General features: G+C 41.5%; 1 protein-coding gene across 1 annotated transcript in view; it reads left to right on the top strand.

Moving 5' to 3' along the window:
- Positions 1–3363: 3363 nt before the first annotated feature.
- FAT1 (FAT atypical cadherin 1) overlaps positions 3364–27736 on the top strand; it is a 133063-nt gene continuing 108690 nt past the window's right edge. Inside the window, exon 1 of the mRNA XM_023737220.1 lies at positions 3364–6640. Within this exon, the coding sequence (XP_023592988.1) occupies positions 3376–6640 (3265 nt within the window). The 5' untranslated portion in view covers positions 3364–3375. The remainder of the gene's footprint in view (positions 6641–27736) is intronic.

Below are 27736 nucleotides of genomic sequence, written 5' to 3'. Positions count from 1 at the left end.
TAAAAGCAAACAAAGTTTGAGAAACTGTCACAGTCTAGAAGAGCCTAAGAGGACATGGTGACTGAATGCGACGTACCTTGGATAAGATCCTGGGACAGATAAAGGACATCCAGGTGAAAACCCAGGAAATCTGAATAAATTATGGACCTTAATTAATAACGATGTATGGATCGATATTGGTTCGTTAGTTGTGACAAGTGTGCCATGCTAAATGTAAGATGTTAACAATGGGGGAGATCATTTTTGCAACTTTTCTGCACACGTAAAACTATTCCGAAATTAAAAGTGTATGTGAAAAATCACCTTTTCATTATCTGTCCCTTAGCTATTCTCTCCTCACCCACCATGCCCTAGCCGCAGCCGTCTCTTTGCCATTTCTCTAAGCCGGTGGTTCCCGACTCAAGGAAACGCTGAGTCCCAAGAACACGCGGCACTGTCTGGAGACACTTCGGTTGTCGGAAAGGGGTGGGAGCACGTTGCTACAAGCGTTCTGTGGGTAGAGGACAGGAATAACCCTAAACATCCACAGTACCTGAGACACGCTCTCTCCCCTCACCCGGCAAGGGATGATCTGCCCAAAATGTCAATAGTGAGATTGAGAAACTGTGGCCCTTTTGAACGAACTTCTCTCTTTCCTTTTAAGTTGTGACCATTCCTACCCAGTCCTACCTGCCCTGTTCTGTTTTTTACCGTAATATTTAATCATCACCATCTAATACACTTGGTGTTTATCTTGCGTCTTCCAGGAAGAAACGTTTCCTCCCTGTGGACTTGGTTCTAGTTTTGTTCACTTTTGAATCCCCAGCATCTAGAACTGTACTAAGTGCTCACTAAATAGTTGTTGAATTAATTATATAAGTCAATAAAAGATGAAGTTGACATATACACCCAAGAAACCAAACCCGGTGCTGTTGAGTAGATTCTGACTCATAGTGACCCTCTAAGACAGAGTAGAAGCGCCCCTTAGAGTTTCCAAGGAGCAGCTGGTGGATTTGAACTACTGACCCTTTGGTTAGCAGCCAGGCTCTTAACCACTGTGCCACCAGGGCTCCAAAGATGACATACCCTTAGGGTAAAAGATTCTGTGGAGAAAAGTACAAGAGTAGAGTAAAAATCCTCCCAGGTAACTCCTCTCTCTCTCCGTAAGTCTCACTGTTAACTTTCTTGTTTATCTGTCCAGAATTTTTCTGTTCATGTTTAAGCACATCCATGTATTATGCCCATGTGCACACAGTATATACCTCCCTTTTTTACAAACAGATGAGATCACTTTAGTTGTTCCAGGTAATATATCTGGACATCTTTACATGTCAACTTATAAAGTGCTATCTTATTTTTTTTAATGGCTACAGAATATTTCATATGCAGAATTAAGCAAAAATACTTTAAGCACCCACAGTCATATCTTAGTATAATAATTTATTGTAAAGTAAATAATAGTAATGTCTCTTAAAACATAATTATACAATAGAGACAATGTGTTTAACATATTCATAACTGTTCTTTAGCATTTTCTTTATAGCTGTGTTTTTATTCTTAGTTTGTAAATGCCTTGAGATTCAGATCTTTGTCTTTTATTATCTGTAACTCTATACCCTAACACAGTACCGTCCCTCAGCAGGTTATCAATACCTATAGGTTGAATTGAATTGAACTTTTCTTTTACTTTGATAAAGTGATTGGATCATTTCATAATATTAAAATCCCTTGAGTATTAGAACTGTTGACCAAATTGAAGGATTTATAGAGATATATTTGGGAGAAAATGATTTTGTTTTGTTTAAATGACCATCGTTCTCCTAAAAGCCAAACAATTGTTCGATGACCTGTCTGCTGAGAAGGCGTGTGTGTCAAACAAGAGTTAGGGCCCAACGTAAATGTGCTTCAGTATCAATTAAGCTTCTGATTGCTTCAAGCATGTCAGATTTCTTCTTTTTTCACTTAACGAAATGACTAAAGGGGCGAAGTTGGCAGTGGCTGTAAATTGACTCTGCTGTTCTAATTCCACCCTGGCTGCTAAGCCAGCCTTTGGTGTGGTGTTTCTTCACCTTTGGAAGTGTTCACACTTGGGAACATTCTTCACCTTTGGAAGCGTTCACACTTGGGAACGTATCTTTGAATGTTACCCTGCGAGGCCGCGATGCTGTCCTCTGACAATGGAGCTGGGGGATTTTGTGAAGTGACACTGATTTACAAGGTGAATTTGTTCACATTTGTTGCACTTGGTCTGCAGTTAATTGTTCTGCCCCCCTGACCAGGCCTCAGCCCAGCGGGCTCTGCCTATTTTCCCACCTGTTAAGGGTACCCCTTCCTTCCAGTTACCTCTTTTCCCTGCACCCTCTGACCTCCCAGCAGTGCCCACCACCTCACGACGCTGATGTGCCCCATAGGTGTGTCAGCTTACACGAGGCAGCTTTTCTATGCGTGTATCTTGTCTTGTAGTAGAAGGCTTCTGGGTGACAGGTCGTTCAGTGTTGAAAACAGTAGACAGTCGGCGAACACTTGTTGACAGCAGTGGTGATAAAACATTAATGTAGTTGGTGAGATTTGTTTCCCTGACTTAGGAGAAGCTCTGTTTGACATCAAGCTGCTGAATTCTGGTTTTCCTTTTATAAAGTGACTTTTTTTTTTTGGAGGGGGAGGGTGCTCATGTTGGTGGTTCAGAAATTACCTCAGTATCAAACTTGATGATATAATTATTTTAATACTTGTAAATAGTTATGTAGTGGTAAATGAGACAGTAGGTCCTTACATTAAATAGGGAGTGAACTTAATCATTCCCTAAAGAAATAATATAATTTCAGGATAAATTTTGAAATGAGAGTAGAAGCTGTCATGATGGAAGGTCATGGAAAACCGCTGTTAAGGTCTTTTCCCCCTAAATTACTTGTTGGACACTTTGCACACACAGGGTACTGTGGTAGCATTAAGATTGTGAGCTTTTGCGCATTCAGATCTTAGTTTATAAGTAAATGTAAGCAATGCTTATTATCTGCCTTTTTAACAATTGTGTGTATTTGCCTTGAAGATTTAAGTATAAGAATATAATTTGTTACATTGAAGTCTTTCATCTGATGTTCGTTATGATTCCTTAACTTTGAGTAAATAAAATATGCAAAAAAATTATTGATGTTAAACTTAGTAATTCTAGACATAGTAAACGAATGGGAATGTTTATATTGGAAAACAGAAAAAAAAACCTCAAAACCATTGCATTTACTCATATTCCATATAGATGGAAAATCCTTTTTGAAAGTGTCAGGTTTAAAAAAAGAAACTTTTAGAAAAGAAAGTACACTTTTTCTTTGCTTGTTGTGTTTCCCTGAAGTAATCATTCTGTTTCTCCCCTCCTTGCAGGTTCCCGAGAGCTCAGCCATGGGGAGACATTTGGCCTGGCTTCTGCTTCTGCTCCTCCTCCTCCAGCATTTCGGGGACAGTGGAGGAAGCCAGAGACTTGAACAGACTTCCATCCAGTTTACCCACGCCCAGTACAACGTCACTGTGCGTGAAAACTCTGCAGCTAAGACCTACGTTGGGCATCCCGTGAAGATGGGCATTTACATCACAAACCCACTGTGGGAATTCAGGTACAAAATCGTCTCAGGAGACAGTGAAAACCTTTTCAAAGCTGAAGAGTACGTCCTTGGAGACTTTTGCTTCCTGAGAATAAGGACTAAAGGAGGAAATACAGCTATTCTTAACAGAGAAGTGAAAGACCATTACACACTGATAATCAGAGCAGTGGAAAGAAACAGTAATGCTGAAGCCCGGACGAAGGTCAGAGTGCAGGTGCTGGATACAAACGACCTGAGACCGTTGTTCTCACCAACCTCCTACAGTGTGTCCTTGCCTGCAAACACAGCCCTGAGGACGAGCATTGCGAGGGTCAGCGCCACGGACGCAGACATAGGGACCAACGGGGAGTTTTACTACAGTTTTAAAGACCGAACAGACACGTTTGCCATCCACCCGACCAGTGGTGCCGTGGTTCTCACTGGTAGACTTGATTATGCGGAGACCAAGCTCTATGAGATGGAGATTCTGGCTGTGGACCGTGGAATGAAGTTGTATGGAAGCAGTGGCATCAGTAGCATGGCCAAACTAACAGTCCACGTAGAGCAGCCCAATGAGTGCGTGCCTGTGATTGCAGCAGTGACCTTGTCACCATCAGAACTGGACCGAGACCCAACATATGCAATTGTGACTGTGGAGGACTGTGACCAGGGTGCCAATGGGGAAGTAGCGTCTTTGAGCATTGTGTCAGGCGACCCTCTTCAGCAATTTAGGACAGTGAGGTCTTCTCCAGGGAGTAAAGAATATAAAATCAAAGCGGTTGGTCCTGTTGATTGGGACAGCCATCCTTTTGGCTATAATTTGACACTTCAGGCTAAAGATAAAGGAAGTCCTCCTCGGTTCTCTTCTGCAAAAGTCCTTCGTGTGACTTCTCCACAGTTCAGAACAGGGCTGGTCAAGTTTGAAAAGGATGTTTACCGAGCAGAAATAAGTGAGTTTGCTCCTCCCAACACACCTGTGGTCATGGTAAAAGCCACACCTGGTTACTCCCACCTGAGGTATGTTTTTAAAAGTACACCTGGAAAAGCTAAATTCAGTTTAAATCACAACACTGGCCTCATATCCATTTTAGAACCAATTAAAAGACAGCAGGCGTCCCATTTTGAACTGGAAGTAACCACAAGTGACAGAAAAGCCTCCACCAAAGTCGTGGTTAAAGTCCTAGGCACAAATAGCAACGCCCCTGAGTTCACCCAGATGGCGTACAAAGCATCTTTTGATGAAAGCGTGCCAGTTGGAACCAGTGTCATGAGTGTGAGTGCTGTGGACCCTGATGCGGGTGAGGATGGGTATGTGACTTACAGTATTGCAAATTTAAATCATGTGCCGTTTGTGATTAACCACTTCACTGGTGCTGTGAGTACTTCTGAAGACTTGGACTATGAGCTGATGCCTCGAGTCTATACCCTGAGGATTCGCGCGTCAGACTGGGGCTTGCCGTACCGCCGGGAAGTGGAAGTCCTCGCTACGGTTACTCTCAACAACTTGAACGACAACACGCCGTTGTTTGAAAAGATAAATTGTGAAGGCACGATTCCCAGGGACCTAGGTGTGGGAGAGCAGATAACTACCGTTTCTGCCATTGATGCTGACGAACTGCAGTTGGTACGATATCAGATTGAAGCTGGAAATGAACTAGATTTGTTTAGCTTGAACCCCAACTCCGGGGTACTGTCATTAAAGCAGTCGCTAATGGATGGCTCAGGTGCAAGGGTGTCTTTCCACAGTCTGAGAATTACGGCTACAGATGGCGAAAATTTTGCCACGCCGTTGTACATCAACGTAACCGTGACTGCCAGTCGCAAGCCAGTAAACTTGCAGTGTGAAGAGACTGGCGTTGCCAAAATGTTGGCCGAAAAACTCCTGAAGGCAAATAAATTACACAGTCAGGGAGAGGTCGAGGATGTTTTCTTTGATTCTCATTCTGTCAATGCACACGCACCACAGTTTAGAAGTACACTTCCAACCAGTATTGAGATAAAGGAAAACCATCCTGTGAGTTCCAGTGTGATTTTCATGAATGCTACCGACCTTGACACTGGTTTCAATGGAAAACTGGTCTATGCCATCTCTGGAGGAAATGAGGATAGTTGCTTCATTATTGACATGGAAACAGGAATGCTAAAAATTTTATCTCCACTTGACCGTGAAACAACAGATAAATATACCCTGAATATTACTGTGTATGACCTTGGTATACCACAGAGGGCCACTTGGCGTCTTCTGGATATCATAGTTCTGGATGCCAATGATAATCCACCTGAGTTTCTACAAGAGAGCTATTTTGTTGAAGTGAACGAAGACAAGGCGGTAAATAGTGAAATCATCCAGGTTGAAGCCACAGATAACGACCTGGGGCCCAATGGACAAGTGACATACTCTGTTCTTACAGACACGGACAAGTTTTCAATCAATAGCACCACTGGGGTTGTTAAAATCATGCGCCCCTTGGATCGTGAAGTCCAGCACGTGCATTATTTAAAGATTGAAGCCAGGGATCAAGCTAGAGAAGAACCCCAGCTGCTTTCCACTGTGCTTTTGAAGGTGTCATTGGAAGATGTTAACGACAACCCACCTAAGTTTATTCCACCTCATTACCGTGTGAAAGTTCGAGAAGACCTTCCAGAAGGAAGCGTAGTCATGTGGTTAGAGGCCTATGATCCCGACGTGGGTCAGTCTGGTCAAGTGCGATACAGTCTTCTGGACCACGGAGAAGGAAATTTTGATGTTGATAAACTCAGTGGAGCACTTAGAATCGTACAGCAGTTAGACTTTGAGAAGAAGCAAGTGTATAATCTCACCGTAAGGGCCAAAGACAAAGGAAGACCGATTTCTCTGTCGTCTACCTGCTATGTTGAAGTTGAGGTCGTTGATGTGAATGAGAACCTCCACCCGCCGGTGTTCTCCAGCTTTGCGGAAAAGGCTGCAGTGAAAGAAGATGTGCCTATTGGCTCATCGGTGATGACGGTGTCTGCTCACGATGAGGACCCAGGAAGAGATGGGGAGATCCGGTATTCCATTCGAGATGGTTCTGGTGTTGGTGTTTTCAAAATAGACGAAGAAACAGGTAAATCCATTTTTGTTACTCTGGTCTGATGTCACATTGTTTTCTAAAGTAAACGTCTGCTCCTGTCCACTAGAGCTCAGTATAGAAGGGCGTCTGCATGTTGCATATCGTAGTTGGCCATGAAGAAGAGCCTGAGTGGTTAGGCTGGCATAAAATGTGTAAACGAACAGGGAGAAATTGCAGTGGTTACCACTGATACTGGTCTCTAAGTTTGGACTCTTGTAGGCTTATCAGAAACCTCATCGTGGTTTTGTTGTAACTTTGAGAAGCCCTTCCGGCGTTTTTCAAGCTATCGTGTTTGCAGATTCATGCTTAGAACAACTACCACATTGGGTGTCCCCCAGGGGTGAATTGCCCAGTAAGCACAAGGAAGCCTGTGCTTACCTTGCTTCCTGGGTCATCCGCCCCTGTCAGAGATTGTAAATTTGAAAAGAGGCTTTTACTCTGTAGGAAGGTGCTGTGGGGTTGGGAGAGAGACAGATGCCAGCCATACCTAGAAGCAGAATCTTTGATGTGGTGAAAAAATGTGAAACGGTTCACTACAGATGATCCGGTAAGCAAGGTAAGCACCGTGCTCACCTCACCTGTTGGATAATGCACCCTGGTGCCGCCCCATAGATAAATGCACACCTGCAGTTATGCAGTGCACACGGGGAAGACCATGTGCTAAACTGGTATGATGTGATCTTTATTTAGCACCCCACCCAGGCTTCACTTGAGAGGCAGGTGTAGGGTAGTGGAAAGTGGAGCTGAGGAAACCTGGCTTGGAATCCTGGCTCCTTCTGTTGTTAATTGGGTGATCTTAGACAAATTCATTATCTTCTTAAAATTAACTTTCTTCGTCTATAAAATGGGGACACTCAGTTACCTCATGATTTATGTGAGAATGAAATGGAATAACATGGGAAAGATTGTAGCATTTGCTGGATCTATCAGTGTTTTTTTTGGAAATGATAGCAATGCTTTGTTATGATACGCTTTCACCTGGAATAAGGTCCTACAACCAGAACCTTTAAGACGGACAGTTAATACTAGAGTGTGTTTTCTTTTCCACTTTGTACCTACCTCTACTTCAGCTGCTTTTCGGAGGTATTGTAGTTACCTGAAAAGGAGCCCTGGTGGCGCAGTGATTAAGCGCTAACTGAAGGGTTGACAGTTAAAAACCGCCAGTTGCTCTGTGGGAGAAAGATGTGGCAGTCTGCTTCTGTAAAGACGACAGCCTTGAAAACCGTGCGGGGCAGTTCTGCCGTGTCCTGCAGGGCAGCAGTGAGTCGGGATCAGCTTGACGGCTGCGGGTGTGGTAGTTACGCGAGTCTTCTCTGACGGAATGTGAGGTCAAGCACAAGCTTTTAGCTCATGCTTTGGCTGTCCTCAGCACATAGCAAAAAGTGTCTGCACATAGAAGCGGCGCAGTGAATGTTAAAAGAACGAATGAGTACGTTAATGAGTATTTTGCCTTTGAACGTCCTGCCCTCTGAGAGTGGTGGTGGAAAATAGAAACTGGGTAATCACATCACTGGTCAGCCACAGGTGGGGCTCAGTTTGTTTATTAATCTCCTTCGTGGATAAATATGTCTATTCTAAAAGAGATTTTTTAAAAACTACGTTAAAACTTTAAGTATATATCCTGTATAAGCCAAAAACCAAACCCGTTGCTGTTGAGTCGATTCCGACTTATAGCGACCCTATAGGACAGAGTAGAACTGCCCCATAGGGTTTCCAAGGAGCGGCTGGTGGATTGGAACTGCTGACCTTTTGGTTAGTGGCCGACCGCTTAAACCAATGTGCCACCAGGGCTGCATATCCAGTATAACACAAGTGAAATAAATCTTTCAGTCAGCACCACCCCGGAGCCTACTCCCACATACGATAGGTGCATCCATCACCACCTCCACCAGGTACTGTTGGTCAGTTCCAACTCATAGTGAACCCTGTAACCTGATAGGTGCACAGTGCGTGAAATATATAGTTGTCCTAAGTTAAGGTCTTAAGCCTCTGTAAGTTATTTTGGAGTCTAAAGTATATTCAATGTACTTTTATTTATTCTAGTGATTTTTTTTCAATAATATGTAATTTCAGATTGTATCTGTTTTTGTCGTAGATACTGTGCAATGTGAATTAGAATTATCAGTGTTAATATAGGAAAATATCTAAAAGCTAATAATTGAAGGTGAAGCTCTAAATGTTTTGTGAATTTTCTGAGGACAATAATCCCTACTTTGTTTTTTCTTTCCTTTTTCAAAGACGGTTTTGAAAGCCTGCAAGTAAAATTTAAGACAGAGAATAGAACCAAAATCTTAATTTACATTCCCTTGATGACTTAAATTATATGAGCACTGTCTTTTGGGTTTTTTCTTTCAAGTACAAAGAGTATTTTTATTGTTGCTTTTTAAAGAATCATTTTGAAACTAGTATTTTTCTCCTGTAAATTTAAAGGATTGGGATATTCTTACTACCAAGGAGCGGGGGGAAAGCACAGGAAACAACCAGCCAAGTGAGGTGGTGTCCTGAAATGGATTAGTAGTTTTCAGAGCTGATCGGCGGTGCCGTGCTTTTTCAGTGGTATTTTGGGGAGGCCGAAGCAGGGTAGGGTTATGAGTAGTGGAGAAGGCACTGTAAGTACATTTTTGTTGATTTGGTAAGTGTGTAAGAAAGGGTTATGCACTATGATAAATATTAAGACTTAAAGGCAAGCGAGGTTGGAGATTTCTAGGTCATTTGTTCTGTGTTCTTGCTTACAGACGAAGAACATTAGTGTAAGTTACATTAAGGGGTATTTCTTCAGTGACATCCATGTATTTACATGCTTTTTGAACATGACTAAAAGTGACATAATATTCACATGTTGGCCTGGGTATGAATTACAGATACATTTTAGTAGTAGAGTTATCAGCAACCAAGCCATTTTAGAGATTCCTGGCAGGAGAGTTGGTATCACGGTGTAAAGTTCCTTTAGTAAAAATTGGTGTGTTTTGTGCGGTAGAAACGCTCAAATTAGGTACGCTGATTTTTCGTTTGGAGTTTGTCTGACTCATCTCTAGGGGAGGACGGGAGGATGTGGAGGCGTCTGTCAGGTGAAGTGTGTGCAGTTCAGGAGAACGAGTGGACTTGCAGGGGAGACCATCTTCGACCAGCCCTGCAGCTCCCTCAGCTCCAGGTGGGGTTGGTCTGGCCCAGGTCAGGCTTCGTGCCTGTTCTGAACTTCCGTCTCTGCTTGTCGCCCATTTCTGATGGGCTCTTTCTCTTCCAATAATGCATTTAATATTGGACCAGTTGATACAGCGGGCCTGCCCGGGACTGCTTGGCCCTGGACATCAAGAACCTGCGTGCTTAACCATTTGCTTTTTGCTTTTGACGTCACGTTAAACTGCTGCTGTCAGCTGAGCAGTATAACCAATTTTTTTTTTGCGGTGTTCTACCTGTTTCAACAGTGCCACAGTGTATGTCATTTGTATATTTTTTTCATAAAACAGAGGACATACGAGCAATCTGAATTTCGTTCTTACTAACAATTTTTTAAATCTTTCCTTTGCTACCCTTTAAATCTGCTTACCTTTGAAAAGCCCCTGAAAAGTTCTTTTTTTAGGAAATAGAAATTCTGTGGACTGCCTCAGATGTGTGCAGTCCTGCTCGCTCACTCTGGATTTTGCGCATTGTTTGCTAATGGGGCTTGCAGGGAGGTACCGTGTAACTGCAGCGTGGGGGTGACTGCAGCGTGGGGGTGACTGCAGCGTGGGGGTAACTGCAGCGTGGGGGTGACGGTCCTTTGACGCACGTGGTAATCTCTCACTGTATCATTGCTTTTCCTGGAGAGGCCTCTGAGTCTTAGTGAACTGTCCCGACAAATCCCTGCCCATGTGACTGCTCCTCCATTTGAGGTTAGGAACGGTCAAGTGTTCAGTGAAAAACTACTTGGAAAGTCAATGTCCACAGACAGCCAGTTTCCAGAGCTCTGGTTAAGATTCCTCTCCCCGCCCCTTTTTCTCCTTAAAATATACAATGAGGATTATAAAGCAGATTTTACAGAAATGCTCAGTGAGATACAGTGTCTTTGAAGCATGAGTAATGTTCACATGAAGTTTTTTGGTTTGCCTAACATCATACCTCTCTGCTTTCACCCCATTCTTCAAATATGTTCTTGGCAGCCTTGTTGTAAGCTTCCCAGGTAATGGGAAGACAGTCATGAGCATCCCTCATGTGGGTTTGTGGAATACATTCAGCCTTGTCTTGGCTTCTGGGTCCCCATCCTGTTAATTATTACTTGAGCACCAATAAAAAGATAAGTTACAGCATTTTCTTTATTTTTAAAACCAAGGTAACGTGTAGAAAAATGCTTGGCCAAAATAGTTTTTTAAATTGTTAGTAATAGAAACGTGTGCCGGCAGCGTGTTATTGAAGTCCCTTCCCCACCGTGTGCATTTTAGTGGGGTGCCTTCAGTCCTGTTCTGTCTAGACTATGTCAGTTTTGGTTCAATTTTGGTTCAGTTCTTGGCTGTGAGTATAATGCAGCCCAGTAAGCATTTCCCCCTTCTGACTGCTTATTTAGGGAGACCATGTTTTTCATGAAGATAAGAGCAAATTTCTGAACTTATTAGTAGGATGTTACTCTTAGAATCTCAGTCAGGGCTTTGGGGTTAACATTTATGTTTCGATGAAAAGACTTGGAATAAATTAATATGAAAGTACAGCTGTTGCAATGAGATAAATCACCGCTCGTGAAACGCGTGAGGGAGAATAAAGACCACATTTTTCTTAAGAGAAACGGCTGTGTCCTCATCATTACGGGGGGCCGTTCTGCAGTTAATGGTGCAGCATTCCTGGGTCATCCGTGTGGAGGCTGGCTCTCAGCCTTGCTTAATTAGGTGGACACAGGCTGCGTGCTTTCGTGGAGTGAGAACTGAAGGGAATTCTGATTCAGGCTAACTCTGTTACTGACCTCAGTGAGGGGGAGATGTTTCTGGAACTTCTGTCTGGCAGACAGGATATCAGCAGAACTCTGAATATTTTAGTCATTGCTTTAGTTATTATTTACTGAAATTAAGAAGCCCCTGTCCTAACTTATAGTAGGATATTTTGCATATAACCTGGGACTTATATTTTTCCCATAGGACCAGTTCTCTCGTGACGGGAAATAGAATGTGTAGGATATCAACGGACCCAAGTCACGTGGCCACAGAGTCTGCAAGAGAGGCTAAGATTTGGGCAGCCGTTAGAGGTGTGGCTGAGGGTGGTGGGACCATGTTACCTCTGCTGGAGTGGGGTCCGCCATTCCTGTTAGCTGGGTTTAGACAGATACTGCGGGGAGGGCTGGTTGGGGAGTTGGGAAATTCGCTGGTGAAAGGGCTTTTGTGTTGCCTCCTCCTCCCTTAGCAGAGCGGCTGTCCTGTTCCTCCTTTCTATTCTCTTCTAAGAAAGTTTAAGAGAAAAACTTATTTCCCAGCCACAGTGCGATGGAAAACCTGGCTTTGGCAGAAATTACATTCTGATAATGTGCCCTTGCTGTGTTTTGGGGTAAAAATCTGCTCTTTTTTGTGTGTCAGATTTTTTCTTCCTTTTTTTATTGTTACTGTTTTTTTTATTATTGTACTTTAGATGAAGGTTTTACGCAACGAATGAGCTGCTCATTAAACAGTTAATACACATACTGTTTTGTGACATTGGTTACCAACCCCATGACGTGTCAACCCTCTCCCCTCCTCAACCTTGGGTTCCCTGTTACCAACTTTCCTGTCCCCTCCTGCCTTCTAGTCCTTGTCCCTGGACTGTTGTGCCCCATTAGTCTCATTTTCTTTTATGGGCCTGTCTAATCTTTGGCTGAAGGGTGAACCTCAGGAGTGACTTCGTTGTTGAGCGAAAGGAGTCTTAGGGGGCCGTACTCTCAGGGTTTCTCCAGTCTCTGTCAGGCCAGTATGTCTGGTCTTTTTTTGTGTGTGAGTTAGAATTTTGTTCTGTGTTTTTCTCCAGCTCTGTCCGGTGTCCTCTGTTGTGATCCCTGTCAGAGCAGTCGGTGGTGGGAGCCGGGCACCGTCTAGTTCTGCTGGACTCAGTCTGGTGGAGGCTGTGGTAGTTGTGGTCCATTAATCTACAACTTGTATCTTTGTTTTTCTTCATTCTCCTTTGCTCCAGATGGGGCGAGACCAGTGGAGTATCTCAGATGGCCACTCACAAGCTTTTAAGACCCCAGACGCTACCCATCAAAGTAGAATGTAGAACATTTTCTTTATAAACCAGGTTATGCCAGTTAAGCTAGATGTTCCCTGAGACCATGGTCCCCACAGCCCTCAGCCCAGTAATTCGGTCCCTCAGGGAATTTGGATGTGTCTGTGGAGCTTCTATGACCTTGCCTTGTTTTGTGTGTAAGGTTTTGGCATGGGAATAATTTCCACTCGGAAAGTGTTCCCCTTTTGAAGCAGGAAGATTTTAAGGTGAAAATAAGATCTAATTAAAAATCCTAAGGAGAGGTTTTTTTGTTTTTTTTTTTTTTTTTAAGTAAACAAAGGATCAGCTTTTCATTAGTCTTTTCTATATTTGGGAAGTTGATGCTTTTAGTAAATCTCCTTGGGGCCGGGGGATTGAGATCTAAAACTCTGTGAACTGTGGTTCAGGGTGGCGTACGTTGTGAAGCTGTCCAATGCTTCCGTGACCCTAAATGATGTGTAAGGGCCAGTGCTGGAGAGGATGGGTGGAATCAATGTTGGTTACTTGCTTTTAATGATAATAGTAAACTGTGAACACTCACTGAGTGTTACAACCAGGTGGTGTTGGAAGAACCCTACACGTATTTGTTTAGTCCTCATACCTACCCGATAGATGCTGTTGTTTCCATGTTTCAGATGAGGAAATAGGCACAGAGGGGTTAAGTAACTTGGCCAGGGTCACTAGTGAGCTTGTGCTTGGCCATCAGCTACGTTCTCTTGCCTCTCACTCTTTCAGGAATGATCTAGAAATTCTCTAACGGAGTCCATTTAAAAACTGCTGGTTCAGTGGGATTCTGGGCCAACCTGGTTTAGGCTAGGCTGGGCTGCAAGCCGAGTCTTAGATCTGAGTCTCCGTCTTGAGGGAGTCTTGATTTTAAGAATGTTCTAGACATATTGCTATCTGGCACACTCACAGCAGGATTTTAGAATTCCTAGTGGTGACATTTAAACAGTTTATGATGATTTCAGTGAAGCCCCAGCAGCGGAGGAATCCTGGTGGTGTGAAGACGGTAAGCTTTACTGTCCTTGTTGGGACGGACAGGTGAATCCCAGTGCGTTACCTGTCATTCCATTTTTGCAGTGCTTTTTAAAATACTGCCCTTTCGTAAGTAAAAACACTGCCTGTGTGAACTGTATATTATTATTAGGTGCTGTTGAGTTGATTCTGACTCATAGCGACCCCGTGTACAACAGAACGAAGCACTGCCTGGTCCCACAGCCACTGTACATGGTGTTAATTGTCTGCAGCTGTTTCCCGTCCAGACAGTGTAACCTTCAAAACCAACTTAACCCCCAGGGCACCTGAAGTTAACCTAAGTTGGACTCCCCTCTGAACTGAGTTGTACCCATTGTCCTCCTGCATTGTCTCCTTGATGCCTTGGTTTCAGCAGCCATCCGTCCACCATGAGAAAACCGTGGAGGGAATGGGGTGTCCCTTCTCACCGCTCCTGGCGGGGAATCGTGTTACATCCTGAGAGTTTAAGAGTTGGGTGTTCATAACTCGACGAGTGTCCTGTTTGTATACAGACTTAACATTACATCATCTGGTCTGTTCTTGCCCCGTTGCCTGCCTTGCCCAGTTACGAAAATCGAGTAGACTTTAGGTGTTGGTTTTTTCTTAACTATTTAGTTCCTGTTGTTTTAACTTTGTGTAACGTTTGGTTCATAAGGCTGGATTTGTCAAGTTTATATTACCTATTAGTTTGTGTTTTGTGTTCTAAGTTACTGTTCAGTTACCTTTATGGGACTGACTGAAACAAAACAAAACAAACCAATCTTGGTTGATTGTAAGTAGTGTATTCTCACCATGCATGACATAATGCCACGAAGCACGAACTCCCATGTATTTTGTTATTGGGAATAAATGGAGCTGGAAAGATTGCTATTCAGGGGCACATGCTTATACTTCTTTAATTGGCAGTTAATCCAGCTTAATTAAGTCCAGAAAACTATTCCCGTATATCCTTCAAGAGCCTGTCTTATCAATTACCTTGCCTTGCCAATTAAATTGTACCATCTCTTCTGAGGATGTCTGGTATTATGTTGAACTGTATCTTGCTAGGCCTCAAATGGCTGAGTGAGCTGACCCATTGAATGAGTTTCTTTACAATTGTCTAATTTTATGCCAGAGAAAGGCTACTAAATATAGTGTGACTTAGTTTTAGCATAATTTACTTTCTGGGAGGGGATGAAAGCTGCCTTGCTGTTTCAGTAGCTTCTTCAGATTTCTTTCTAGTTCCTGGTAATTTAACTATATTATCTTCTTATACGAATGAGCTTTTTTTTCTTTATCATCCTCTTCGGTATGTAATTGTAGTTAACATTTAGCGAGCACCTGGTATGTACCAGCCCTATTTTAAGCGTTTCACGTGGATTATCTCATTAGATCTTCACAGTAAGTTATGAGAAAGTGAGATGGTATTACACTCTATTCAGGTAACAACTATATTAAATTGTAGAGAGATGACATATAATGGGGGTTGTGATATACCCTGACCGTGTGCCACTCAGTTTTAAATATTCTGGTTTTTATATTAAGTAGTGTTCTAGAAATAGATGTGGCTTAAAGTGTGATGTATTTGAGGATACTCCAATACAGAGATGATTCTTGAATAGAGATACCTCATCTTTCTTGGAATCTTCCTTAAAACCATACAGTGTCTCTCCATTACGTAAAGTCCACGCTTCTTAGCATGGCCTGCAATGCCCTAATAAACTGGTCTGTCTCTCCTAATTTTACTTCAAGTATTCTACCCTCATCAACTGCCATTCAGCCCTCCACCCCTTACCCGTATGGAGCCAGCCCCTTCTCCATGCAGCCCTCTGCCCATATGTACAGCATTGGTTCATATGTCCCTGCCTTTTGGTACACGTCGGCCACTTTAATCAGCTCCGATTATCTCTTACAACTCTGCCTAGTAAGGCTTTCTTGACAAGCCTTCTCCCCCACATAGAGCTAATTGTTCTTCCTCTAATGTACTTTTTAATATCATTGCAAGTGTCACTCTAGTGTAATTGTTCATTTACTGGTCCCTCTGTGCTATATTGTCGGCTCATTGTGGGCAGAGTAAATCTTTTAGTACTGGATTCGTGTGACAGGCACTTAATAAATACGTTACATTGACCTTAGACACTGTTGCCTTTCTTGAGGCAGTGGCACTTTCTGTATGTTCTCTGTTATAATGTATAAACCAGGGTGTTGTTTATCTGTTGCTTTCATGTCTGTTTCTGTGAACTCAAAGACAGAGCCCAGCCTTAGTCATCTTTCCTTGGGCACACTGCCTGACGCCAGTACGTAGCCCTTGTGTGTTAAGTGAACTAACCGATCATAAGATACAGTAACCTTAGTCATGAAGCCTAACCTGAAGCTTCTTTTGCCGCCCCCGTCCCCCACCTACTTCTAGACCTCCAAAACCTCTTCATCTTTTCTGGCATGACAAACTTCCGAGAACCTTTTGAAAGCTGCGTGTTCCCTCTTCAGAGACACAGCGTTTTGATGACAATACCAGGGATTCGTAAATTGCTGAACTTTTTCAAGGACCCTCAGTGTCCTTGGATGCCTGGTTCTAAGTCCTTTGTTCTAGAGGTTCCAGGATTGCTGATTTTCCCAGGTTCTCATGAAGGAAGACCAGAGGGTCAGGAGAATGATGACGGTGATCATGTCGGTGATGGTGATGGCAGCATTTGTATGACGCTCTGTAATCTAAAAGTAGTTACGGCTCTTAATCTAATGTAATGATGCTTATAATCTGCTAGGTATTGTTTCTGTTGTATATATGAGGTAGATAAACCTTTATAGTGGACAGATAGAAATTACTTTTCTGTATGTTGGTACCTGAAATGATTCAAGAGAAACGGTCATTCAAGACTTGTAATAATAAAGGTAACTTTCTTGACAGACTAAATTGTTATTTAATGGAGTTAAGAATCAGGGCACTTGAGAATGTATAAACCAGTTTAGTTTTGTGAATAGCCCCCTCAGTCAGTAAAAATAAATAAATAAATAAAAACTATTTTGAATAAATAATGCTCGTTTGTAAAAGTTATTGTTCATTGTAAAAGGAGAATTAAGCGATCTTACAATGAAAGAGAAAATCATTGTATGTGTGGTAAAAATGGTGGAATCTGTGTTTTACAGACATTGATGTTTATATTACTACTAAGCAGTGTGTTTTTGATCTTTATGGAGGTCTGCTGTAAAGAGTGATTTTTGAAATTATGAAGTAATGTATTTCTTTTTCGTGAGTTGAAGATATTTTGTTAAGATGGAAACAGCTTTTTGAAAAATGACTTTAAATTTGAATTAGCTTTAAAATGTTTTAAAACAACTGTACCATAAATTCCTAGTTAAAAGATCCTCCAGAATCAGTCTGAGGGTCCTCCTGTTTGCTTTTAGAGCTCTCTATTTTCTTCCTCGTCTCTTTCCTCTTAAAGCTGCTTGGTGTCTGACTATCTCAAACATCCTAATTCTTCTCATCACGTTGCTTGGCACACAGTGGGTATTCAGTAAATACTTGTTCAGTGATGTTCGTCTTTTGATAAGCCCAATAAATGCTTGTCACGTGCTGTTCTTTTTATTTGTTGCTCAGCTGAATATGTTCACAGTTTTAAAAGACGAGTTTGCCATGAAAACCCTCAGGTTAATTTGCTGGTTGAGGCATCAGAATGGAACCAGTTATTTTTAAAGCATTGTTGTTGTTGGGGTGCCATTGAGTTGATTTTGACTCCTAGCGACCCCATATGACAAAGTACAGTGGCCCCATAGGGTTTTCGTGGCTGTAGTCTTTATGGAAGCAGATCACCGGCTCTCTTGTCCTGCAGCTGCTGGGTGAGTTCCAACTGCCAGCCTTTCAGTTAGCAGCCAAGTGCTTAACCACTTGTGCCCCTGGGGCTCTTTTTGAAAGCGTAGAACTCAAACATTTTTTAAAACATAGTTTTTCTTAATAGAGCAATTGGCTCATGTAGAAGTTGAAAACTGGTTAGGAAAGCATGAACGTGAGTAGGGTCTGCTTGGTTTTAATTAGCCAAGTATTGTTGGTTTCAGAAGGAAGTCAAGCTAGATTATAACATTTTATAATTTAAGGCCAATATATTGTTTAGTATGTGTTGTACATATCAATAATGTCTCTCAAGAATTATTTTAACGTATTAAAAAAATCTGCTCTTCTTATTTTATTTCCACTAGAATATAAGTTTTGTGCAAGTGGGGGCTTTGCTTTGTTCATTCCTGTTTGGCTGCTACCTGGAACTCTGCCTGACACATAGTATGTACCCAGCAACGCCTGTTCAGTGTGTAAAATTTGAAATTGAAATAATTATAGAAGATTAAAAGGGAACATGTTTCTAAGTAATTATTATTGAGGAAGATTATTTAAATTTGTTACTGGATATATTTAGAGAGAAGATTCTCATTTGGGGGAGAGAAGTGTCACGTTTTCTATAGGCCTGCCTGATCTTGCTAATTAATTTATCACAAATTATTGCATCCACTTACTGCTCTACTTTAGAGTGTGGGAGGGTTGGGGGAGATGGACTTGGAGGTAGATGGAAGACTCCGGGTACGTGAAGATAGTAACTGAAATAGAAGAATATAGGAGTTGTGGTTTGTTATCTGTAGACTTCGTGTGTGTCCCTGGGATCACTGCTCAAGTTACAGTTTAGATGGAAGTGTATTATAAATAACCTAAAGATGTATTTTCATTCCGCTTATAGTATTATACTCAATTTAGCTTATTTTAGAGTTGTTGTGGGACACATATGCAACAGAATAATCAGGGACATGCTCAATGATGAGTTGAAACAGAAATTTCAAGATTTGAAACAGAAACTCCTAACTGTCCCCAAGCCCATTGCTGTCTAGTCGATCCCAACTCCCAGCGACATTGTACTGACTCACTAGTTTCTGTCTGGAAATTTGGGCCATGAATGTCTTTTTTTTCTTTTCGATTTTTATTGTGAAAATACACAAAACACAACATTCACTAATTCAGCAATTTGTACACGTATAATTCAGGGACTTTACGTTTTTTGAGGCTGAGTGCCTTTTAATGTGCTCACATATGCATGGGAGAGGAAACCCATGGCTGTCTTTAAGAGACTTTTTTTAGAGAAGTAATAATTAAACCCTGGCCTCCATCCTTCCTCTCAAAGAGATCAGGAAAACAACCATGTGGAAGTAATCATCGTTAGAGATAAGTAAGTGACTCCTGTAAAACATACATGTTTATTACTTGGAGAAGAGTTCAGTGTCTTTAAATATAAAAACTAACAGTCTTAATTCTAACAGAAATTTTTTTGTTGAATAGAATTAAAGTTCTATAACAGAAATTTAGTTGACAAACTTCCTTGGAAACTTGACCTAGAGATGCTGACCTAAAATTTGGTGTTTTAATAAATAGTGAATCTTGATTTATAGAGAAGATCCTTGTATTGAGGAAAATAACAGCCTTAAACTCTCCTTTGGGATTGGAAATGACCTGCGTTGTAGACACCTGATAGCACAACCTGTATGAATTAAAACACGACCCAGCAAAGCAGCTCATGTCCCAGAGTACACCGTGAAGACGTTCAGTAGAAGTGATCCATTGCTTACCATTTTATGTAGATCTGAGTGTCCATGTGAAAAAAGCTGAGCAGATCTTCATAGTTTATATTAAAACACAATTGTGTAAATTCTGCCAGTGTTTACTTTCAGTCTTCATTTTTTTCAATCTTGAGAGGAGTTGGGTCAGCAGCTTGAGCAGCACTGTTCAATAGTACTGTCTACGTATGTGATTCTAAACATTCTTGTAACCACAATAAAAAAACCAAAGAAACAGGTGAAATTAATTTTATTAATATGTTTAACCCAGCATATGAAAAATAGTATCATTTCAGCATGTAGTCAACATAAAAAAGTGTTAATGAGATACTTTACCTTCTTTTTTTCATAGGAGGTCATGAAATCGGTGTGTATTTTGTACCTGCAGCACACCTGAGGTTGGACGAGCCCCATTTACAGTGCCCGTTAGCCACCACACAGATTTATGTAGGCTTCATCTACCTTAAAGGTTAATTGTCAGCTTAAAGGTGAATAGCCAGTTGTTGGGTTTTTGTGTGTGACTGGCATACATGACAATATTGGACCAAGAGGGGCCCCTCTGGTCAAGGTGTTCACTTAGGGTTCCGTACAGTCTTCTGCAAAGAGCCAGTAGTGGAGGGGTTGGTTTTTGGTTGTTTTTACTTTCTCAACTATCTTAAAGATGCTACCATTCTAAACATGAGTAAAATTGAGAACCGCTTTATGACGGATGAGTATAATCTATCTTAAGCCTCAACTATTTGCCCTATTTTTTTAAAAAGTTTTTTTCTTTTCTTAGAGAAATACAGCTTTGATGAATTCTACCACACTTGTATAATGCATTTCAGTAACTATTTCTTGGTTTATTTATAGGAAAAATATAATCAGTTAGTAAGGAAGTGGTTACTAAAACTGGAAAAGATGGTGAGAATTATTGGGACTGTAGAAAAATACTACTCTTTCTCTTCATTTGTTTGGGCGATAAAGGGAAAAGTGGGTATGAGAACTGGTACAGCACTGGTGAATCCATTTCTCCTTGAAAGGAAAGTCATGTGGTGCCTTAACTTGCCTGGGCTTCACAGTGGCTGTTTGTAGATGCCCGCCAGAAAGCCAGAGCGGGTCACCCAGGCGAGGTGAGGTCCCTGCCTTCTCCGAAGTTCTCCGTGATTGGTTGGCGTGCCCTTGTGGGAAGAGGAGGTGGAGAGAGTTCAGTAGTTTGGCATGTTGAGTGGAGTGTTGTGTGAGTGCCAGATATCCTGATCTGATGGCATCGGTGAGCATGGTGAAAGCTTTTCTGCTTGTGTTGTGGAAAACAGCCTTGTCAGAGATGCTGATGGCTGAGGTCCTGGCATGGCTTTGAAAATACCCTGGTGAAACAATTCTTGGTGGTGTTAAACTCATGTGAAAACTGAGTGGAAACTCATTTTGCATCCATTTGGATTGGACTTTATCTTACTTTGGAGCCCTGGTGGTGGAGTAGTTAAGAGCTTGGCTGCTAACCAAAAAGTCTGCAGTTCAAATCCATCTGCCGCTCCTTGGAAACCCTATGGGGCAGTTCTCCTCTGTCCTGTAGGGTCGCTGTGAGTTGGAAGTGACTGGACGGCAACAGGTTTCTCTTATTTTGTGTTAATGGATGTCGGAAAACAACCAACAATTAATTTCAGATCAGAACTTAGTTTTCAATTGAGATTGTCCAGTGATAGCATTTGTAAAATTCTGAGTGAATCGAGTGTGGTTTTTCAGGATAACCATCTCTTATTAAACTTCCCTGTGCCAATTGCCTTTTTTTTTTCTTTCTTCCTTTTTTGGCATATTTCGGGTTGGTAGCATAATTCTAATCTGATTTGACCTGTGAAACAAACATTTTTTTTTTTAATGTGAAAATACCTGATGTCTTAAGATAATATTTTACAGAGTAATTTCCTAAAAGATTTCTTTAGATCAGGTCCACCATTTCCAAGTGAAGTGAAACATTTAGTAATTAACAAACAAGTTCACAGGGGCTTCCAAAGTTGATCACCCGTTTAATTAATTCAGGACCCATGTTTTTCACACTTATCTTTGGAATTAAGGGACATTAATGAAAAGTAGCTGCTGTTCTGTAAACTTGCTCTTTGTTTGGTTTCAATGATCTGCTCATTCTTTTCAGAGTTAAGAAGTTCATATTTTCAGGCTTAGGGAATGATCCATTTAAAATTTGGCAACTGCACATTAGGATGATTTTTTTTTAGTCATATTTATCCCTGTTATATTTTGAATGGCATTGGATTTAAGTAAACACAGATTATTAAAACCTGTTATGCTGTTTTATCTATCACTGCAAAAAGAGCCCTGGTGGTGCACTGGTTAAAGCACTCAGCTGCTAACAGAAATGTTGGTGGTTTGAACCCACTAGCCGTCCATGGGAGAAAGATGTGGCAGTCTGCTTCTATAAAGATTTACAGCCTTGGAAAACCTATAGGGCAGTTCTGCTCTGTCATATAGGGTCACTACGAGTGGGAATCGGCTCAACGGCAGCGGGTTTGGTTTTTATTATCTAGCATTGCTACTCTTGTATCTCACAGATCTACCTGTTTTCATTAGGCCGCAACAGTTTCACGTCAGAAGTTGTGAATGATGCTTAAGTAAATGTGTTTATTTTGTGCTGGCTGCTGGCTGGGAATCTGCTGAAGCAGCTGGTGATTTTTTTTTTTTTTAAACCCCCTGGGTGAACCATCACTGTGACAGGTAAATAGCATTCCTCAGTAGAGCTTTAACTCCCGCCCCCTTCATTTCTTCAGGACTGTTGAATGGAGGGATTGTCTTGCTTGGAACCCTATTGATCAGGTCACAGCCTGGTTGGCTGAACACAGAACTGCCTGGGGGCCATCTCGCTGCAGGGGATTTGCTCAGGCCAGTGTGAAAGGGTCACGTGAGGTCTCAGGATTACTTTTTGAACAAGAATCAGTTCAGGCAGCAGAGTACCTATTAAGAACCTATTAAGTTCTTCAGGCTTCTCTTTGAGTTGAAAAGCACTTGCTAGCAAAGGAATAATGAGAGGAAATTATTGCCAGAGCCCCCAAAGGTGCACCTTGCCAAATCTCAGCAGGTCCGTCTGTTGAGTTGCAAATTTATTTCCTGCTGGGGCATCATGATTACATAATGTTGATTCTTTTCTTTGAAGAGCTGACTCTATTATAGTATTGGGACAAAATTAGCAGAGAACTCATCTTGTTTTAAAAATGACCTTTATTTTCAAATTAAAAAAACATACATAGCCTTTGTAGAAATTTGGGAAAACATAAACTAGTGTGAAGAAGAAGAAAAAAGCCTTAAAATTTCATTGCCTAGAGCACTGTTGAAATTTTTTTCTAATCTTGTGTGTACACACACACACACACACACCACACCCCATCCCATACCACATACGCGCACACACGCACGCACGCATCCTACAGCACCGGACACTGGATTAAAAAACAAAAAACAGTGAACGTATACCGCACATATTGTTTGTCAACTGCCTTTTAATATATCCGGAACCTTTTCTGATTCTTAAAAACATGATTTTTGATAGCATGGTATTCTGTCATGCAGATACACTGTAATATGTAGAATAATCATTTCGACATGTGCGTTGTGTCTGTGTTTGTGTGTATCTCTTGCTTTAGCATACATTCTAGGAAGTGAGATTACCGGGTTGAAGGATATAAACATTTAACAAGCTTCCAATACAAATTGCCTCATTTTTGACCAGAAATAAAGATCCCGTTAGCGTTTGGAGAGTGCTTGTTTCTCTGCATTTTTGCTGCCACTGAGTATTTGGATTTAAAGAAACAAAATCGAAACAGTTGCCAGTTTTGTAGGTGAAAAAAAATTACCCCATTCAGGGAACTATCAAAATTGAAACAGTGATTGCTTGTATGTTCGCAAATTCTGAGTTTTTAAACTCAAATTTTTGGGGCGGTACTCTCTGACTAGGAGCCCTGGTGGCGCAGTGGTTAAGCACACGGCTGCTAACCAAAAGGTTGGTTGTTGAAACCCACCAGCTGCTGCACGGGAGAAAGATGGGGCAGTCTGCTTCCGTAAAGATTACAGCCTTTGAAACCCTTTGGGGCAGTGCTGCTCTGTCCTGTGGGGTCACTGTGAGTCGGAATTGACTTGACGGCATACAACAACTCTGTGACTAATCTACCCTTTTCCTGTCTCTGTCCTCAATAACGTCTTAAGGCTTATTTGTTTGCACAAATTTATCTAAAAAATTAATGTCTCCTATGTGCCACATGGAGCCCTGGTGGCATAGTGGTTAAGAGCTCCGGCTGCTAATCATAAGGTTGGCAGTTCAAATCCACCAGCAGCTCTTTGGAAACCCTGTGGGGCAGTTCTACTCTGTCCTATGCGGTCACTGTGAGTTGGAATCGACTCAACGGCAACAGGTTTGGTTTTTGTTTGTTTTGACTGTGCCACCAGGGCTCCAGGTGGCACATAGGAGACATTAATTTTTTAGATAAATTTGTGTTAAGAGCTCGGCTGCTAACGAAAAGCTCAGCAGTTCAGATCTACCAGCTGCTCTTTGGAAACCCTGTGGGACAGTTCTGCTCTGCCCTGTAGGGTCGCCGTGAGTTGGAATTGACTCGATGGCAACGGGTTTTTGGTATGTGCCACGTACAGGTTCTGTGAAAAAAGAAAATACCTCTTAACATGGGGTCATCCTTCCGTTCATTAGGTTGTATAGTGCTTGCTCTGGAATACCATGTTTGGTATGAATTTCCAGTTTGAGTTGCTCTGAGGCTTTTCAAGTTCAGTGAAGATGTGATTTTAGTGTTAGAACCAAGAACACGAGTTCTCATCTCTCTGCCTTCCCTGAGTGACCCTTGTAAAGTAATTCACTATCTCGTACCCATAGCTCATTATCCTTAGCAGCATAGTGATTGAATTAAAACAAATTACCTTATTCACGGAATGCAGTTGAGAACAGATTGTCAGAGATCTGTTCTCCGGCAGTAAGCAGTTCTCTGGCAGCTCTTAATTCATCTTAAGCACTTGGGGAAGACTGTGAAGCCGATAAGACACAGGTTTCTGTTAACAACATAATCGGGCAACGAGCATTTTAAAGAGAAACCAAAGAACAAAATGATGAAGAAAGAAAAGTTTTAAGTTGGTAACTTAGCAACAGACTCAAGAATTAAAAAAATTAGACTTGTATTTGAGGCAAAATGCTGCGTTCAAACAAATCAGGTCAAGATGTTAGTAGATTAGTATTGATTTAAATACATTGAGGTGATTTCATCGAACCCTTGGAAAAAACAGCATTCATTCTGAAATTCCCAAATATTTTATTCCTTCTTAGCTTCATGTTGCATTCTTGTGTAATTCCTGTAACTCCATAAAAACTGCATTTTAGAGTCTGATTTACCAAGAAAATGATAAAAATGGGAGGGAGTATATGCGGGAAAAAAATCTCTACACGGTCGCTTCAGTATTTGGCTGGAGAAAAAATTCACAAATAGTTAAGGTACAGAAATAAACTGTCTGCCTTACGCATGGTGGGAGATTCACTCTAAAGGCGGCAGAACTGAATGGGCGCATCTTTAATCATGTGGAAGTAAGAAATCCGTTATTTTTCTAGACCAGACAGTGGCTGTCAGTTTAATGGAACAGTTGGTTGATTACAGCTCTTCAGGGCTTTATTTCCAAATGCTTGCTTCCCTGAGATATTTCAGTTCTAGCTTTTAGGGATTGTCATAAAATGAATCAGAGTCAGATAATTCAGAGTTGGGACCTGAGTGAGGCTGGCTTTATTTTGGCAGGTGTGTGTTTTTGTTTTTTGGTGACATGCAGCAGTCAGACTGCCTAACTAAGGGAAGTAGATGCCTTATCACCAAGTCCCACGATCTGCCTGCTGTAGAGCTTGCCGAATGCTTAGAAATTGACCCTTACCTAGAAATATGTGAGCAGAACTTTGGCATGTTATGGTCCAACCTCCAAAAAGAACAGAGTTAGGATCTGCCTTTTTTATTTGTTTTTTAAAAATAAATAGAATGTGTCTTACCCCAGTCGAAGGGATAAAAAAGTCCCTTGTAGAGGTTAACAGAAGGCCTTACTGTCTTTTATAGTACTAAAAGGATGTTGGCTTTATGGAAATTGGAGCTAGGTTTTAATTACAGGATCCCATATGTAGAAAGCTTTATATAGGTTGAAAATAACGTGACTGTTTAAATGCATTGAAAAGTTAAAGAAAAGACCCTCCGAGTTGTAGTCCAAGGAAAATTCATTGGAATTAAAAAAAAAAAAAAAAATGTTGAGCGCATAATCCTTACCTAAGGGATCACTGGAGACCCTGAAGCAACCCCAGACTACAGTATGCTGGCTGTAAAATCTGCTATGAGTTTAAGAAATCTTAATGATGATTTTCCATTTGAATTGATCATTTCTAGACCATGTACTTGATGTTCTTACTGTAGTGGGCGTTTAACTTTCTCTGAATGCAGTTTTATGTACTGTCAGCTATTTGAAAACGTATTTAAGGACACAGACAGAAATGCTTCATTGCAGCTTATTCATTCATGAAATGTAGGGCTCCTTCCCTCTTTCCCGGAGAGAAGAGCTTTGGGTTTTTGCAGTGCTTTGTTGATCTAAGGGCATGCCCTTGGCATGCCCTTCCTGTAGTGAAGGAGAGGTGAGGTGAACCTGAGTGATGTCAGATAAGACAGGAATGTGCTTCTTGGTTACTTCTCTGTCGCTTTTGGCTTTGAGACTGTGGCTATAGACTTTACCTTTCTTTCCCAAGGGCTTAACGAGGGCACTGGGTGACTTCTTCCTTTTAGATACAGTGTTTCATGCACAAACGGGGCTTGCCCGCTTAATTCCTGAATTTGTGACTTGATTTTGGACATAAAAGGAGTTGCCAAAAGAATAAAGAGAATGACATTTCCAGTTAGTCAAAACTGAACACAGAATAATAATGAAAACCACACCTCTTTTGTTTAATGTGTTACTGTATCCAAAGGTTACCCTTTTTGTTTAAATTTGTCAAATTTTGGTTTAATTTTGTTACCCTGTCCGAATGGTTTGTCTGAAAGTGTTTCACTATGCTGCCATTAATGCTGCTGTGGGGTAAAGGGACATGTGCCCTTTTTTCCTGTAACCCCCAAAGTTAATGATTAACATATGGTCATTCACTTGTGAAAGGAATGTTGATTGCTCTGGAAAACGCCTGGGAATTATTTAAGGTTTCCTAAACAGGTTTGGTAGCTGTTTCATCCTGCTGAAAACGGGCCAAGTGTCCGTTCTCCTTTCTGTGCCTTGGAATGCTCAGGTGTGGAAGGAGGCAGCTTCTTATAGGGAGGAAGCTCGTGAGTCTTGTGTGAGAGCCAGCAGGAAATTGACACAGCTACCGTCCTGGGCTTTCTGAAGCATTTGCGTCCTAGTGTCAGGCCAGTGGCACAGAAGGACTAACTAACACCTACTATGCAGTGGAACTCAGGTCCAAAACTGGACATGGTTCTAATGGGGGAAGAGTCACTCTAGATTACACAGTTAAAAAAAAAAATTTAATGTAGTTTATTATTGTCAAACACACATAATTCATAATCACCTGATTGGGTGGGTATGGCTCATATGTAATGAAGAATTGGTTATATATTTAATACAATCTCCTTAAATACAATAAACATGATAAATTCTGGCTTATTTCCTTAGGTAAAAACAAATAAAACCCAAACCTGTTGCTAACAAGTTGATTCCGACTCATAGCGACCCTATAGGACAGAGTAGAACTGCCGCATAGGGTTTCCAAGGAGCGCCTGGTGGATTTGAACTGCTGACCTTTTGGTTAGCAGCCAAACTGTTAAAACCACTGTGGCACCAAAGCATATATCTGTAGTTCTTTTTAAAGTGTTAATTTGTTTATTCAGTTGTTTGTGTAAATGAGTTATGAAATGCCTATATGTGATGGCTCAATGAAATCAATGAAGTAGTAATTATACTGCCCTGTAACTATTGAAAACAATCAGAAAACTCAGTTTCATTAAATTTTATATGCAGTATTTTATAATCTTTAAGTTTTCTGCAAAGTTTGGGGATCACTGTGGGAATTTAACTACTCTTGGGTTCTTAGAGGGATCTCTCATCCCCCAATGGTTAATGATTCTAGAAGGTGAGTAGAGAGGATATAGCACCAAACCACAAGCCTTGGGCCTTGGAGGATCTGTCGCCTTAGGTAGGAGAACCGGTTTATTCGACTAACCTGAGCCCCGGGAGGAGAACCAGTTTATTGGATTAGCCCGCCTTTGGGAGGAGAACCGGTTTATTGGACTAACCCAACCCGAGCCCTGGGAGGAGAACCAGTTTATTGGATTA

Source organism: Trichechus manatus, unplaced genomic scaffold (genome assembly GCF_000243295.1).
Source record: "Trichechus manatus latirostris isolate Lorelei unplaced genomic scaffold, TriManLat1.0 scaffold00099, whole genome shotgun sequence".
Lineage (NCBI taxonomy): Eukaryota > Metazoa > Chordata > Mammalia > Sirenia > Trichechidae > Trichechus > Trichechus manatus.
This window is presented reverse-complemented; position numbering and strand designations above follow the sequence as displayed.